General features: G+C 40.4%; 2 protein-coding genes across 2 annotated transcripts; both read left to right on the top strand.

Moving 5' to 3' along the window:
- The first annotated feature begins 221 nt into the window (after positions 1-221).
- On the top strand, positions 222-4,351 carry LOC139535956 (translocon-associated protein subunit alpha). Its single transcript, XM_071335959.1, has 9 exons — positions 222-376; positions 1,460-1,581; positions 1,694-1,787; positions 1,940-2,067; positions 2,407-2,541; positions 2,712-2,788; positions 2,926-3,004; positions 3,135-3,228; positions 3,456-4,351. Exons 1-9 carry the CDS (start codon positions 307-309, stop codon positions 3,524-3,526), a joined length of 870 nt encoding a protein of 289 aa, XP_071192060.1. The 5' UTR covers positions 222-306; the 3' UTR covers positions 3,527-4,351.
- Positions 4,352-4,481: 130 nt separating this feature from the next.
- On the top strand, positions 4,482-14,394 carry LOC139535957 (neuritin-like). The gene is made up of 3 exons (XM_071335960.1): positions 4,482-5,306; positions 10,072-10,222; positions 10,757-14,394. The coding sequence occupies exons 1-3, from the start codon at positions 5,192-5,194 to the stop codon at positions 10,989-10,991; spliced, it is 501 nt and encodes a 166-aa protein (XP_071192061.1). The 5' UTR covers positions 4,482-5,191; the 3' UTR covers positions 10,992-14,394.
- The last annotated feature ends 1,643 nt before the right edge of the window (positions 14,395-16,037 follow it).

Below are 16,037 nucleotides of genomic sequence, written 5' to 3'. Positions count from 1 at the left end.
TTTAAAAAATATTATAAATATTTAGACAGCGTAGGCCTAAAATGATCTACAATGGTTAACTATACTGAGAACCCCCCCCCCCCCCCCCCCCAACATAAGTTAATTTAATTGTCGATTATGGATGGAAGAATGACATGTGCTTTTGTTGTTGTTGATTCAATCAATTTCTCCTAAACAGTTTGACAATACCTATACGTGCTTAGTATGGGCGTGACTTAAAACTCTTATCCCACGTCTTCTCTAACTTTTCTTCCTTTTCCTGAGTGCTGATGTGTATGTAGCAAGCTACGAACTTGACGCAGCAAAATGTTCAATTTCGGATCAAAAATACTTTTACTTTTACTCGTGGCTTTCCCATGTGGCCTGATATCCTTCGGTAAGTCATTTTATCCTTCTGAATTTGTATTCGTCACTCCAGCGGTGCAGAGTTCATTGCAATAATGAAACGTTAACAAAGTTAACATTGACGTGGCATAACGCAGTTTTTCATTCAGTGATATTTAACGTTTGAAGACTGCATTGTCTTAAAGCTTCGTGCTCAATATCCATATTTGATTAATTAAGTAAACAAATGCATTTAACATAAAATTATAGCAGGAACATAAAACTTTGGGAAGCTTTCTCAATATATGCTTGTTGAGACATCGCATGCTTATGCAAATGAAACATTTCCATAGATGTAGTTTTATGGTGAAAGACAATAAGAACCTTAAATAGAGAAACAAAAATGTCACATTTTTCAGGACAAAATGTGTCTGGTAGGCAATATTGTTTCTATACACAACTAGTATTCTGCACTAGAGCGCAAAAAAAAATGATATTCACAAAGTTTAGCATATCTTTGCAGGGGGGCTCTTATTTTGAATTGTGCTGCCAGCATAATATACTGCTGCTAGGAGAACGGTAATCTCTACTCTGAGTTCCCCTTTTTCTATGGTGACGTGTCCCAGGATCATCGTTGCGTTAGTACTGTGTTGATGCATTGTAACACCCGTGTGAGGCGCTGACTTTTACGTTGTATCTTGCCTGTTACATAGTGTTCAAATTGTTACAATAGGGCAGGCCTACTACTAAATGATTGGCTTTGCAATTTGTTATACAAAGTTTATACAGCATTTTCGATTAATTAGGCCTACCAATCATGAAGCATAACAGGACCTAGTTTTAGCCTTTAGGCTAAACATTCTTTGTGAACGAGCACAATGAACTAATCTCTTTTCATGATCACTTGTATCTATTTAGTAGTGTCACTAGTTTACATTTATTTGATCCATTGTATCCTATGTGTATTTTTTGTGAAGATGGACAAACTAGGGGTAACGTCAGGTTAAGAGGCCTGGCCTTTTTAACAGGTGGCGAGTTGAAGTCACAATTATCATCAGATATTATAGCAATTTATGCAATGTGTATGTGTTTAAATGCACACATTGCTAATGGCTTCTTCTCTCTGTTTGGACAGGCCAAGTATCTGCAGACTCTGAGTCTGCGGAGGACATTTCCCCAGATTCAACAGTCGATGAGGAGGAGGAGGAGGAGGAAGAGGATGAGGTGCTGGTGGAAGAAGATCAGGTCCCAGGCTCAGTATGTGACGTTGTTCGAACTGGGATGAAAGCGGCTTCTATTGTCCCTGCCAAATGAACCAGACAGTTGTTTGACATATTGCTATTTGATTTGATATTTTGAAATCTCTCAGGAAACAGAAGATGACATAGATGAAGATGCTGCAGTTGGAGATGTAACCTCTCACCCTGATGCTGACACCACCATTGTCTTTGTGACTGGGGAAGGTTGGCCTTCTCTTCCTTGATGAAGACTTTCATATCATTTTACACTCAGTCATTCATTGTAAATTTAAAGGCTAATATGCAAGACAGTGTTGAATGTAATTATTCATTCACATCAATGGTTTAATTTGTATATCTTTGTGCCCTCTATCCAGAGTTCCCAGCCAATGAGATTGTGAAGTTCCTGGTGGGTTTCACCAACAAGGGAAGCCAGGATTTCACTGTCCATTCCCTGGAGGCCTCCTTCCGTTACCCTCAGGACTTCCAGTTCTACATACAGAACGTGAGTCTGGGCTCTCGGATGCATGACGCCTGCATGCCTCATCTGAGGAATAGAAAGTCCCCATGAAAACACACATGATTCTGTAACACTTCATACATTATAATGGGGTTTGTAATCTGTTTACTTCCAATTTATTAACTAACAATTACTATAATATTAACTTATTATAAAGCCTTTACAAACCCGATAACATATGTATTACCTATTATAGATGACAGTTAGTTCAAAAACAGTGTGTTGTATTTACCAAATATACATGGAATGCCCTGTAAAATGTAGTATTGGGAACTTTCTGCCATTGTTGATCAGAAAAGTAGACAAGATGTTTTTGGTATCTAGTTCACAGCCTTGCCCCTGAGCACTGTGGTCCAGCCCCAGAAGCAGGCCTCCTTTGAGTACTCCTTCATCCCTGCTCAGCCTATGGCTGGTCGTCCCTTCGGCCTGGTTATCCTACTCAACTACCAGGACAGTGAGGTGAGACTAGATTTATTGATTGTTTTTATTATTGGAATGTTTTGCATCTTCAGTATGCCCAGCTCATATGGGTTGTTGACCAGGTGTTCAGGCATCACCCTGACCAGGTTCAGAAGTTCCTTGGAATGTATGTCCTGAGGCGCTGATCTTGTGTTTTGACTGTTCCGCAGGGCAACGGTTTCCAGACGGCCATTTACAACCAGACCGTTACTATCGTTGAGCTGGAGGAAGGACTGGATGGAGAGACGTAAGCATTTCTTTGCATACATCAATTCTATTTTTATGCCAGTATTTGGTTATTTTAATTTATGTTTTAGGTACATTTGTTAAAATATTTTAACTCATTTTTATAGTATGACATGTTTTCCTTTGTTTCTCCTCCAGAATATTCATGTATATCTTCCTGACTGGATTGGTTGTCTTGGCGGTCTTTGGCACGTACCAGGTGCTGGAGTCTAGGACGGTACGAGTTTCATGAATCTAAATTGTCATAGTCTAAAATATCTCCACCTCTTTACATATGGTGTTGAATGTTACATTAAAAATGAGCACCAGGGTGAATGAAGTGATGACCTTTCATCTATGTTGTGCAGAGGAAGAGGTTCCCTGTGAAGGTGGAGACGGGCACTGGTGGGATGAACGGTGTGGACATAAGCTGGATTCCCCAAGAGACCCTCAACATCATGAGTAAGTTGAGCTTTGTCATGAGCTTTAATACTCTGTCATAGCTTTGTGCAGGAAGACAAATTCAAACTCTGCTTATAACAACCACTTTTTTGGAAGTGTACTTGAAAAGGCATCCTCTGTTTTAATCTTGTCTGTACAAAGATGAATATCAACTCAAATGGCTGTATTGACCATCTCTCTTTCTCTCACACTCTCTCTTACTCTCTTTGTCTCGCTCTCTCTTACAGGCAAGGCATCGGCATCCCCTAAAGCCTCCCCAAGGAAACGCACCAAGAGAGCGGTGGGAGTAGATCAGTAAACCATTCCAAGATGCGGCCGTCTTCATATCAATGTCCACCAGGCCCATGTTCAAGGCCCATGACATCACAACCGTCAACACCATCAACCTCTGCTCAACCTCTGGGTGGACCTAGTTAGTTATCCAAGAGCTTTTCGCCGCTGATACATAGGCATACGCCAAATGTCTCAATGTCAAGGGTTCTTGGACTGAAGAGACTGGTGTCACGAATGTGTCCCATTTAGACACCACTCTAGTTGAACATGGTCATAATTGTGCAAATTTGGCCCACATTTTGTTTAATTAAAGGAACTTGTTTTTTATCACTGTGTGGTTGAAACACTAAAGGACTGAGTAATTTAATCACCATGCCAGCTCCATGGAAGACATGGGGAAGACTTGGGGAGTTTTAGACCTGCCAAAGAAAGCTATAATGCTACACCAAGTATTTCAATCAAAATCTTTTTTTACTTTTACAAATGTATTTAAATACTTAAATTCCTGAAGTATTATGATATTGAGCTTTTAGTTCTATTTAATTCAGTGCCTTAGTGGCTGACTCCCTGTCTGCACGGTCAGGAATTGAGATAGTGACCAAAAGGGTCTCCCAAGTTCCTCCAAGGGAAAGTTTTCCTTAATGTGGACCAGGTTTTTCAGTGTCATACTTTGGAATATCATAAAGATGCTTTGAAAGGCTCAGTGAAGAGAATTTCAAAAGAAAAGGCCATCAGCTACCAGGTTACATTGTTAAATGTGAATGATACAAATGCATTTGAAAAGGTACTTGCTTTCAGAGTCAGGTTTCATTTTTCCCAAACCATACTACAATAAATGTAACTGGTTGAATTATGAATTATAATTTTTTTCACACATACTACGCTGACACTCCAACACACACAAACGACATATGCTCACACACACAAAACACACATGCTTATTGCCGCCACACACTCTTTCACACTCTTCACACACTGCAGCTACTCTGTTTATTATCTATACTGATTGCCTAGTCACTTTTACCTACATGTACATGTTACCTCAGTCACCTCAACTACCTCGTACCCCAGCACATTGACTCAGTACCAGTACTCCTTGTACTGTATATAGCCTTGTTATTGTTATTTTATTGTGTTTCTATTTCCTTTTTATTTTATATAATTGTCTTTTTAAATCTGCATTGTTGGGAAAGGGCTCTTAAGTAAGCATTTCATGGTAAAGTCTACACCTGTTGTATTTGGAGCATGTGACAAATACATTTGTTTTGATTTCATGCCTCAATTTATGAAGCTCTGAAATAAGCACTTTATTTGGACTTTTGATTTTGCTCAATATTATTCTCAGAGAAATCAAAGATGACTGATGTCAGATTGACAAGGGATCCGACTGAGAGGAGAGTGTCCATATGTACCAATGGGCTATTTGTCCGTCAGCAAATGAGAGACATGGGATGGCACTAAACGTATCTCTGGCGAAGAGCGTTGATGAGGTGAGAGAAGCGCTCTGAGACGAAGCACGCACGCGAGGGGCAGGTTAAGTAACGTCACAGTTGTTATCATGTTTTGGATCGAGAATAAACTGCAACTGATACTGCAAATGTCAATCGCCTCCTGGTAACCAGATAGGACGTCATAAGTAATTTATCTTGATCGATTCATCTTACTTCGCTTTGATTTTTTTTCTCAATTTATGAGCGACTTTGTCGGATCCCACAGATGGCGAGAGGCACCCTCCGCTGGGTTTGATATGGGAATGGGATTTACGTCAGCGAAGATTCTAATATGTTGTGCATGTATTACATTAGGTAAGACGGGTTCAATTATCGTTCTAGATACATATTTATTTGTAGAATAATAATTTGTCATTACAGGAATTTATTTTTCGACACCACTGTATTAGCTCTGTTTTTATAATAAATTGGATGAAACGTAATATTTTATTAATTAAGGGTGTAGGCTAAATGTAGATGTTGCATGCAGGGTGAGAATAGAGTTGTAGCCTACTATTTGACAGTGCCAAGCCTTTTTCATATTTTAAGTGCTTATCAATAACTCATTGTCACTCAGGTGTGTGCAGTTAGATTTTGGAGTGCTTGAATGATATTTGACCAGAAATAGACTTGCAGTGTTGTGCTGGTTTGGGGTCACAAAGTACTGGGTATGGCTGGAGGGTGGTCCGGAGGGGGACTAGGCCCCATCCTGAAGTTGGAGAATTGTGCATTTTTCAAACACCTGAAACATTTTTTCCCCTGCAATCAAGAGCCATAATCATTATGCTTAATTCTATGTAAAAAAAAATAATAATATGTACATTTCTCTGCATATTTAAGTTTACCTCTTGAGCTGTATCCTCCTGACTGGTGTTTCTTTTTTTAAAGAAACAAAATATGCTTCTCTGGTAAAATGATTGAAAGGAATGTGAGTTGTATTCAGTAATTGCTTGCTTTTCTGAAGTCTACCAACCTTGCCAGCAGGTATGGCAGCTATTTAATTGTGTCCTTATTTTACCAGGTAAGTTTTATAATCTACAGGTACAACCCGCAGAATAGTTACAGGGGAGCAGAATGATCCAATTGGAAGCTGGGGATGATTAGTTGGCCATGATGGTATGAGGGCCAGATTGGGAATTTAGCCAGGACACCAGGGTTAACATTTAGCCAGGACACCAGGGTTAACACCCCTACTCTTACAATAAGTGCCATTGGATCTTTTAGTGACCACAGAGAGTCAGGACACCTGTTTAATGTCCCATCCAGAAGACAGCACCCTACACAGGGCAATGTCCCCAATCACTGCCCTGGGGCATTGGGATCTTTTTTAGATCAGAGGAAATAGTGCCCTCTACTGGCCCTCTAACACCACTTCCAGCAGCATCTGGTCTCCCATCCAAGACCAATCCTGCTTAGCTTTAGTGGCAAGCCAGCAGTGGGTTGCAGGGTGGTATGCTGCTTGATTGATAGCATGAAATGGCTTCTTGGTAGCTAGTTATGAGGTTGGGAGATTGGTAACCTATCTAGGCTAGCTAAAGCCAACGTCATATAATTGCTAGGTGGCCAGTAGTATTACAGCTAATATATATTTTTAAATATCATTATTATTATACAGTGCCTTGCAAAAGTATTCATCCCCCTTGGCGTTATTCCTATTTTGTTGGATTACAACCTGTAATTTAAATAGATTTTTATGTTGATTTCATTTAATGGACATACACAAAATAGTCAAAATTGGTTAAGTGAAATTTTAAAAAATTACTTGTTTCAAAAAAAGTGGTGTGTGCATATGTATTCACCCCCTTTGCTATGAAGCCCCTAAATAAGATCTGGTGCAACCAATTACCTTCAGAAGTCACATAATTAGTTAAATAAAGTTAACCTGTGTGCAATCTAAGTGTCACATGATCTGTCACATGATCTCATTATATATACACCTGTTCTGAAAGGCCCCAGAGTCTGCAACACCACTAAGCAAGCCGCACCACCAAGCAAGCGTCACCATGAAGACCAAGGAGCTCTCCAAAGTTGTGGAGAAGTACAGATCAGGGTTGGATTATAAAAAAACATCTGAAACTTTGAACATCCCACGGAGCACCGTTAAATCCATTATTAAAAATTTTTAAGAAAATGGCACCACAGCAAACCTGCCAAAGAGAGGACAGCCCACCAAAACTGACGGACCAGGCAATGGGTGTGCCACAGGTGCCACAGGGGGGTGCCACAGGGTTCAATCCTATGGGGGTGCCACAGGGTTCAATCCTCGGGCCGACTCTCTTCTCTGTATACATCAATGATGTTGCTCTTGCTGCTGGTGATTCTCTGATACACCTCTACGCAGACGACACCATTCTGTATACTTCTGGCCCCTCTTTGGACACTGTGTCAACTAAACTCCAGACGAGCTTCAATGCCATACAACTCTCCTTCCGTGGCCTCCAACTGCTCTTAAACGCAAGTAAAACTAAATGCATGCTATTCAACCGGTCACTGCCCGCACCTGCTCGCCCGTCCAGCATCACTACTCTGGACGGCTCTGACTTAGAATACGTGGACAACTACAAATACCTTGGTGTCTGGTTAGACTGTAAACTCTCCTTCCAGACTCACATTAAGCATCTCCAATCCAAAGTTAAATCTAGAATCGGCTTCCTATATCGCAACAAAGCATCCTTCACTCATGCTGCCAAACATACCCTCGTAAAATTGACCATCCTACCAATCCTTGACTTCGGTGATGTCATCTATAAAATAGCCTCCAACACTCTACTCAACAAACTGGATGCAGTCTATCACAGTGCCATCCGTTTTGTCACCAAAGCCCCATACACTACCCGCCATTGCGAACTGTACGCTCTCGTTGGTTGGCCCTCGCTTCATACTCGTCGCCAAACCCACTGGCTACAGGTTATCTACAAGTCTCTGCTAGGTAAAGCCCCGCCTTATCTCAGCTGTCTAGTCACCATAGCAGCACCCACTCGTAGCACGCGCTCCAGCAGGTATATCTCTCTGGTCACCCCCAAAGCCAATTCCTCCTTTGGTCATCTTTCCTTCCAGTTCTCTGCTGCCAATGACTGGAACGAACTGCAAAAATCTCTGAAGCTGGAAACACTTATCTCCCTCACTAGCTTTAAGCACCAGCTGTCAGAGCAGCTCACAGATTACTGCACCTGTACATAGCGCATCTATAATTTAGCCCAAACAACTACCGCTTCCCCTACTGTATTTATTTATTTATTTTGCTCCTTTGCACCCCATTATTTCTATCTCTACTTTACACTTTCTTCCACTGCAAACCAACCATTCCAGGGTTTTTCTTTTTTACTTGCTATATTGTATTTACTTCGCCACCATGGCCTTTTTATATTTTTATTTATTTATATATATATTTTGTTTGCCTTCACCTCCCTTATCTCACCTCACTTGCTCACATTGTATATAGACTTATTTTTCACTGTATTATTGACTGTATGTTTGTTTTACTCCATGTGTAACTATGTGTTGTTGTATGTGTCGAACTGCTTTGCTTTATCTTGGCCAGGTCGCAATTGTAAATGAGAACGTGTTCTCAATTTGCCTACCTGGTTAAATAAAGGTGAAATAAAATACATTTAAAAAAAATCCAATTGAGAATCTGTGGTATGACTTAAAGATTGCTGTACACCAGCGGAACCCATCCTACTTGAAGGAGCTGGAGCAGTTTTGCCTTGAAGAATGGGCAAAAATCCCAGTGGCTAGAAGTGCCAAGCTTATAAAGACATACCCCAAGAGACTTGCAGCTGTAATTGCTGCAAAAAGTGTCTCTACAAAGTATTGACTTTTGGGGGGGGGGGGGGTGAATAATTATGCACGCTCAAGTTTTCAGTTGTTTTGTCTTATTTCTTGTTTGATTCACAATTTTAAAAAAATGTCATCTTCAAAGTGGTAGGCATGTTGTGTAAATCACATGATACAAACCCCCCAAAAATCTATTTTATTTCCAGGTTGTAAAGCAACAAAATAGGAAAAATGCCAAGGGGGTGAATACTTTTGCAAGCCACTGTATTTGGGGAGGGGGCATTGGATTTAATGTGAAGTGGGACACTGCAAATGATCCAGGCAAGCAACCAAATCTGGGGGCAGTTGCTCTATTCTCAGAATCCCAATATTACCCATGCCTTGATATACTTCAATGTTTTCTATGCCTTAAAATCAATCATTCAAGCTTATATAACAGACAGTGGCTATTACAGTGGCTTTGGACACCTTATCCCTGACACCTGAGCCTAAGTGATCAATAAGGGGGTGGGAGGGAGGAGGTAGATGGGAGAGAATTGTGACATGAACCATTCTCACAGGTAGCCTATGCTGATTATATCTATTAACGGACATATCTGCTGATGGCATCATCCACCCTTTGAAGCATCTCTAAATCACAGGAGGACAAATATCTCCAAAGCAATCTCGTCATTAAAACTACATTGAGAGGCCATTTTGAAAGACTGGAAGAAAAACGTTAGCCAAACTTCCTGGGAGGGATGCTGAGAGCTGTTATGTCTCTGTTTCCTCCATTTTAACTCCAAGAACAACAAAGAAGGAGGGTGACCTACTTTTGGCATCCTCCCATTTGTTTCAGAAGACACTCTTCGCTTCAAACAGGGAGATGGATAAAGATCTGGATCAGTGGAGGCTGGTGGGAGGAGCTATAGGAGTACGGGCTCATTGTCATGGCTGGAATGGAATTAATTGAACGGTATCAAAAACATCAAACATATGGAAACCACATGTCTGACTCCATTCCATTCACTGCATTCCTGCCATTACAATGAGCCCGTCATCCTACAGCTTCTCTCACCAGCGTCCACTGATCTAGATAAAGATGATACTAGAGCCTATTGTTATTCTATCATGACATAAAACAATTATATTTGGCCTCTGTAAGAGCAATGGCTGAATTGTACAATAAAACCTATGGTAAAAATGAACAAGCAGGATATGTACCATATGGATACAATATTATTTTTTTCACAACAGGCAATATAATGGCCTTTCTTTCCTTAATGCATTTGGATGTATTTTTCTCTCTGTGTGTGTTTTGCAGTGTCCCTGGCTGTGGCAAGAGACTCAGCGGCGGATGTGAAGTGTGAGAATATTTACAGGGACTTCTCTGACTGTGTTCTGGAGCTGGGGGAGAGCATGGATAACTACCAGGAGAATGTGACCAGCGAGATGGGAGTGGAAGCTGTGTGTAGGTGAGAGGGGTGTGTGTGTCTGTGTGCATGTGTGTGTGTGCAACGTACAGCATCCTCTACATAGCTGCATCTGTGTTTGCAATGCACCGGGATCTCATGGGACCTGATTACTCTTACGACTGGGGTGAAACAAGTTCCCTGTGCAGCATCAGATCTAATTTCTGTGGCTACAAAATAAAGCTGGGTTGATCTTGCAAAACGCTAGAATAAAAACTGTTACAGTTTCACTGGACAGTAGTATAAAAAACATTAATAAACCAAAAATACTCCTGTAAAACACACCTTTGGCCATGTGTGTTACAGGTGAGCTTTGAAGCCTGGCATGTGAGGCGATTAAAGTGCCAGATAAATCAAATCAATGACATTCTTCAATCCAATAGATTGAAAACCAATGGCATGTTTTCATGTCAAATATGTAACAGGTAGTGGATTTGTGGAAGACCCTCTTGTAAAGCACTTTGAGACAACTACTGATGTAAAAAGGGCTTTATAAAATATATTTGACTGATTCATTGATTGATCTTTCATCCCTAGCCACTGGGAGGCGTTCCACACGTGTGCCCTGACGGCACTGTCCGGGTGTCAGGAGGAGGTGGGCTCCATCTGGGAGACCCTAAGAGAAGACTCCAGGAAGATCCGCTTCCAGGGCAGCCTCTTTGACCTGTGCAGCCCTAGCTCGGCCCCAAGCCTGCGCTCGCCTCTACCCCCTCTACCCCTGCTGTTCCTGGGCTTGCTGATCCTGGGAGGGCCCATCTGGCCCTCCACATAGGTGGGGGATGCCTCTCTCCTCCTCCTCGCTTCCGCCCCCATGCGCTCTCACATTCCCCGAGGCGGGGTGAGTAGCGAGACGATCAGTGAGTAGAGAGGGGATATGGATTGAAGATTAGGTTAGCATACATAGCCATGTCTCTATGAAGACACCATTGATATCTATAGTACTGGGTAATCAGAAGGCTATGATATCACAGAGCCATTATGTCTATGGAGAGATGAATGGATACCTATGGCTCTGGGTTACCCACCATAGATGTCTATGGCACTAAGTAATTATATGGTTATGTTATCAGGGCCTTAGATGTTAATGTCATCAATATCTAGGAGTCTGGATAAACATACATATCCAAGACCCAAGCAATTGTAATGAAATTACCTACTACAGTATACGCCTATGAAAAAAAGCCATTGGTCTGTTTTGTTGACAATCAAATTAATTCTTTATAAACAATGTCCTTTTGACCCCTACACACCAGCCCCAAATGGTTGGAGTTGCATGGCTGCTATAATGACACCAAAAAGGTATTTTCTGTATGTTTGCTCTGTTAAACCGTTTCTTTGGTCATCCTGTTAGTCAGTAGGTGCTGTTAAAGTCAGGTAATGCTCTTAACTGAAAATATTGTAAAAATTTGTTGAGGTAGATTATGCTCTTATCTGAAAATATCGTTCCTTGCTTTATTATGCACCTTACAGTAAAATGCCTAAATTATTGTTAGTAATTGTGGATGAAGGACAATAGTCTAGTTAGTTTCTCTCTTGCCAACTAGTTATTGTACCTGAAAATGATCGCTGGTTATGTGAGAATGTTCAGCGTTGTTTTATGAACCTGTGTTTTGTATGGAAGTCCAAGTGTTTGGCTGTTAATTCATTTTATATCATTGACTCCACAACTATATACAATTGTACACAGTTCACTTCCAAGCACATTCACCCTTACACAAAACGCACAGCATACTGAGTAGAAATAAAGACGAGGTAATGCCACAAATATTCACTTTATTATGGAAGCTAAAATATATAGGACTTAAGTCATAGGATTCTCCTATGGCACCACCCTGCATTGTTAGGGCTAATGCCTCAATGCATTACAATATTTGATGTTGTCAACAGTTGTAATATAACATCAAACTGAGTCAATATAAATGTAAAATGTAAGTAATTTGTAGTTTTATAGCAACATGTGGTGTTATTGTATAGCTTCTCCGTTTCTACTCTCAGACTGAATAGGCAATGAGGGGTGAATCCTGATTTAGGAATTTATGCCTTTCCTACACACTTCTCAGTATATTCAGACTTACCTTATTGAGTCGCGTAACGTGCTCTGCAGGCATGGCTACCTTGCGCACTCTGAATAAATGTAAAACCCTCCCACTTGCTGGCCACCATATTTTCTAGATGAGTTTTCATTCAATGGTGTTTTCAGTACATTTATCTTAAGCCATCCCTTTAAATACAGTGTAACTTATTTTTTTAAATTTCACCTTTATTTAACCAGATAGGCCAGTTGAGAACAAGTTCTCATTTACAACTGCAACCTGGCCAAGATAAAGCAAAGCAGTGCGACAAAATAAAAAATACAGTGGTTTGAGTCAAACTGAAAGCTGTCATATTCAAGTTCAATCCATAAAATATTTGAAGGTGGAAAAAAAGAGTACAATAGAGGTTGAACAATAATCCTATAAATCTACTCTAATTCCCACTAATCATGGAATTGTATGACAACAGTCCAGTCGTGTGTTCTTAGTTCCATAATGATTCAAATAGGCTACATGTCCCAACTTATTGCACAGCGTTAGCCGAATATGATCCACTAATGCTAGGAACCCTCAGGAACAATTTACAAGGACATGAAAACGGAATGGAATGAAATGATGCAAAAATAAATGTATGTGGGTATTACTGACGGTGGCTCGCGATAGTGGCTAATATTTAACGTGATACAAATTGTAAAATAAAACGGAGAAAAGCCTGGGCATATAATAAAAACATTCTAAAGAGCATACATCAACTTGGCAGGTTCAGCCCTACAGAAGCCTATAAACTATGGTCTCCAAATTTCATCAATGCAAATTTTGAGGGCACACAATTACAATTGTGAATAATGACACAGCAATTTTTGTTTTCTATTTCACTGTGTTAAAGGGGCGGCAATACATGTCATGTTGATATGATTTTCAGTTTGCTTCTATATGGCTGGTGTCACATTTGTCTCCAGGGATTATAAGAAAATATTATCTAAAACAACTGCCATGTTTATTTACAATCCCCTTCTCCAAACGGAATACTCATTTACCTAGCTCTTATTAATAGCTCTTATCAATATATAAATTACAGTGCATGGAGAATGCTGTTATTTAAATTAGAAAAAAAGAAAGCAGATGCTTTTTCCACTTGGAACTGTCAGGCTAGCTTGACCTTATTCATGGTTTCCTCGCACGTTAAAATGGCAGAATTATGAGGGGAATTAAATCAAGGTCAAAATACGACGTATCCGTAGACACACCTCCACCACACCTTCATTTATTCGAGCTCCACCTCAAACGAATAGCAGGTGAATATCATGCTATTCTCAAGCTTAAATTCAAGGTCATAATATGCATAGAGAGAAAAGCGCATAAAAAGGTAATTACCTTCCATTTACGCACGCTTAACTTGGGTCGGAATCGAGGCCTTAGTACTGAGATTTTTGTGCAAATCTCTCATTGATAAGAATGCATGATTTACGCCTAAACTAAAGCTACATCCACATCCATGTATCTTAAATTAGGATTTGACCCAGAGAGAGCATGTCAAAATATTCACACTGCTTCAGCCAACATAGGACATTCTTCTTGTATTCTTTTGTACCCTCCCAACAGTACCTATAGTATGAATGGATCTCTCTCTGCATGGTTGTGTCTAGATATTAGGTTAGATATTCAGTTGAAAATACATTCCCAAGAGACATCCTATCCTCTATCAGCATGTTTGTACTGGTTGTCCTCCACACCTAGTCTGTGCTCCTGATTGTGGTAGCATTCTGTCACCCAATCTGTGTGCCTGGTGGCAAGAGTCCACATTTGTTTGTTTTTTAAACAGAGTTGTGCTATTCACAAAGCATGAGCAATATGTATGGGAAACACTTGAGGGACCAACTACTTCCCTTTTCTGTGAGATCGGCAGCTAACGAAAGCATGAAAAATATCACATTATTAAAGGGAGATATCATAAACACTAAGCATATCATTATGTATCACTGATTATTGAAATGATTACTGCATAGAAAAATAGGCCTACATCAGGAAACAGTAATAATTCAAAATGTATGTGGTTTTTCAGCGATACAAACTACAGAGTACATTAAGTAATGTATTGCAAAGTAATGTGTTTGAAATAAAGTATCAAGTTTGGAAATATGACATATTATTCTGTTTATACCTGCATGACCACAGAGGGATCTGCTAGATCAAGATCATATTTGCTCCTACTCAGTATATGCTTTATCACAGTTATAGAGGATAGATTTTAGCCACGAGACACTTATTGTTGATATGATGTCCCTCCCCTGCACCATGGTTTCTTTTTTAGTCGTCCTCGTGGCAAGGTGCTAATAATCAGGACTGGATCCAGTATGGAACAGCCCAGCTGGCAGTCAGCCGCTTGTTAGTGGGCTACCATCTGTTCTCCCCAACCTGGCCACAAAGAATGCAGAGAGGGAGTGGGGGAGAGGCAGAGGGTGCAGCAGGGCTCAGGGCCCCCAGGACTCCCCCATGGGAGGCTAACATCCATGTGTGGTGGTGGTGTAAGCCTCTCATTATGTTGCCTCCCCCGTCGTTGACATTTCTACAGTCCAGTTTATCACCCACATTACAATGCACACGATCCCTTTGTCTGTGCCAATGATAATGCACTTAATAAGAAAGTAGGTCTGTATTGCATGTTGCAGTAAGTAACTTCTTCCTGCACTGTCTAGTAATGCTCTGATGGATAGAAATCTGATGACAAGTAATGAATGACTGAATATTCAGATCTATCTATTCAGATCTAAGACAAATAATCTTAACGTGGATCCAGTGATGCAATAAGTGGAAACTACAGCATTGCACTTCTTTACAGAGAAACCTTACAAAGTCCAAGAAAATTAGCTGAACCATGACTTTCCTGAGTGCTTATCATCTAGTCTAGTCGAATAGATTATTCCCACACCAAGAGCTAATTTTCAACAAATGCATCTACAATACTGCAGGCAATTATGATTTCATTAAACCGCAAGTCCTGAAAAAACAGGACTTGTGGTTTAAAATCTGAGAATAACCATCCCAGATAATCTCAGAGTATATGTTAAGATCACATATGAGTCAAATATGTGATGTGAAGAGAAGCACTCTTTGTGGTGACTATAAACCAAAAAAAAAGATTTGGTCTTAAGACACCAAATGGTCCCACTTATTATCAAGAGTTCAATACCTTGGTTATATAAAACCACGGCAGCAATGCCAGAGGAAAAAACTTAACAGGTGAGGTGTAGAAAGCTCTCACTGCATACTCCAGATTTTCACCGCAATTCAAGTAAAACCTCTGTGATCTCACACAAAGTTCAAAATGATATAAAAATGTGTAAGGTCCAGACAGGCTGAAAATCATTTTTACAAATAATAGGATATGAGAAGGAAAGAGAAAGTGCATTGAAAATCAGCAGAGAACCAGGAGCACTAAGCATGCTTACTAAAATAGGTTTATGTATAATTTGACCATAGATGGCAGTCACTGCACCATTGAGCACACAGTCAGGCACACACACAGTGACAGCATCTTGTCAGAACACAGCTGGTGGCTGACAGACCATCCCCAGAGGAGCCATCTGCTCTCCACAGCATCACATCTTGTACACACACAACACTATGATCATGCTAAGCGATGATTATCAGATACTTGCTGCTCCTATAGCGTTGTCATGTAAACTTCATAATGTTGACGTATGGATGAGCATTGCTGATTCCTTTCACCCCGCAAGCTCACAAACTATAATGAGGAATAAAATAGAATTCCATATGTGGTGATC

This window comes from Salvelinus alpinus, chromosome 12 (genome assembly GCF_045679555.1).
Source record: "Salvelinus alpinus chromosome 12, SLU_Salpinus.1, whole genome shotgun sequence".
Taxonomy (NCBI): domain Eukaryota; kingdom Metazoa; phylum Chordata; class Actinopteri; order Salmoniformes; family Salmonidae; genus Salvelinus; species Salvelinus alpinus.
The sequence above is the reverse complement of the archived record's forward strand: the minus strand, read 5'-3'. Positions and strand labels throughout refer to the sequence as shown.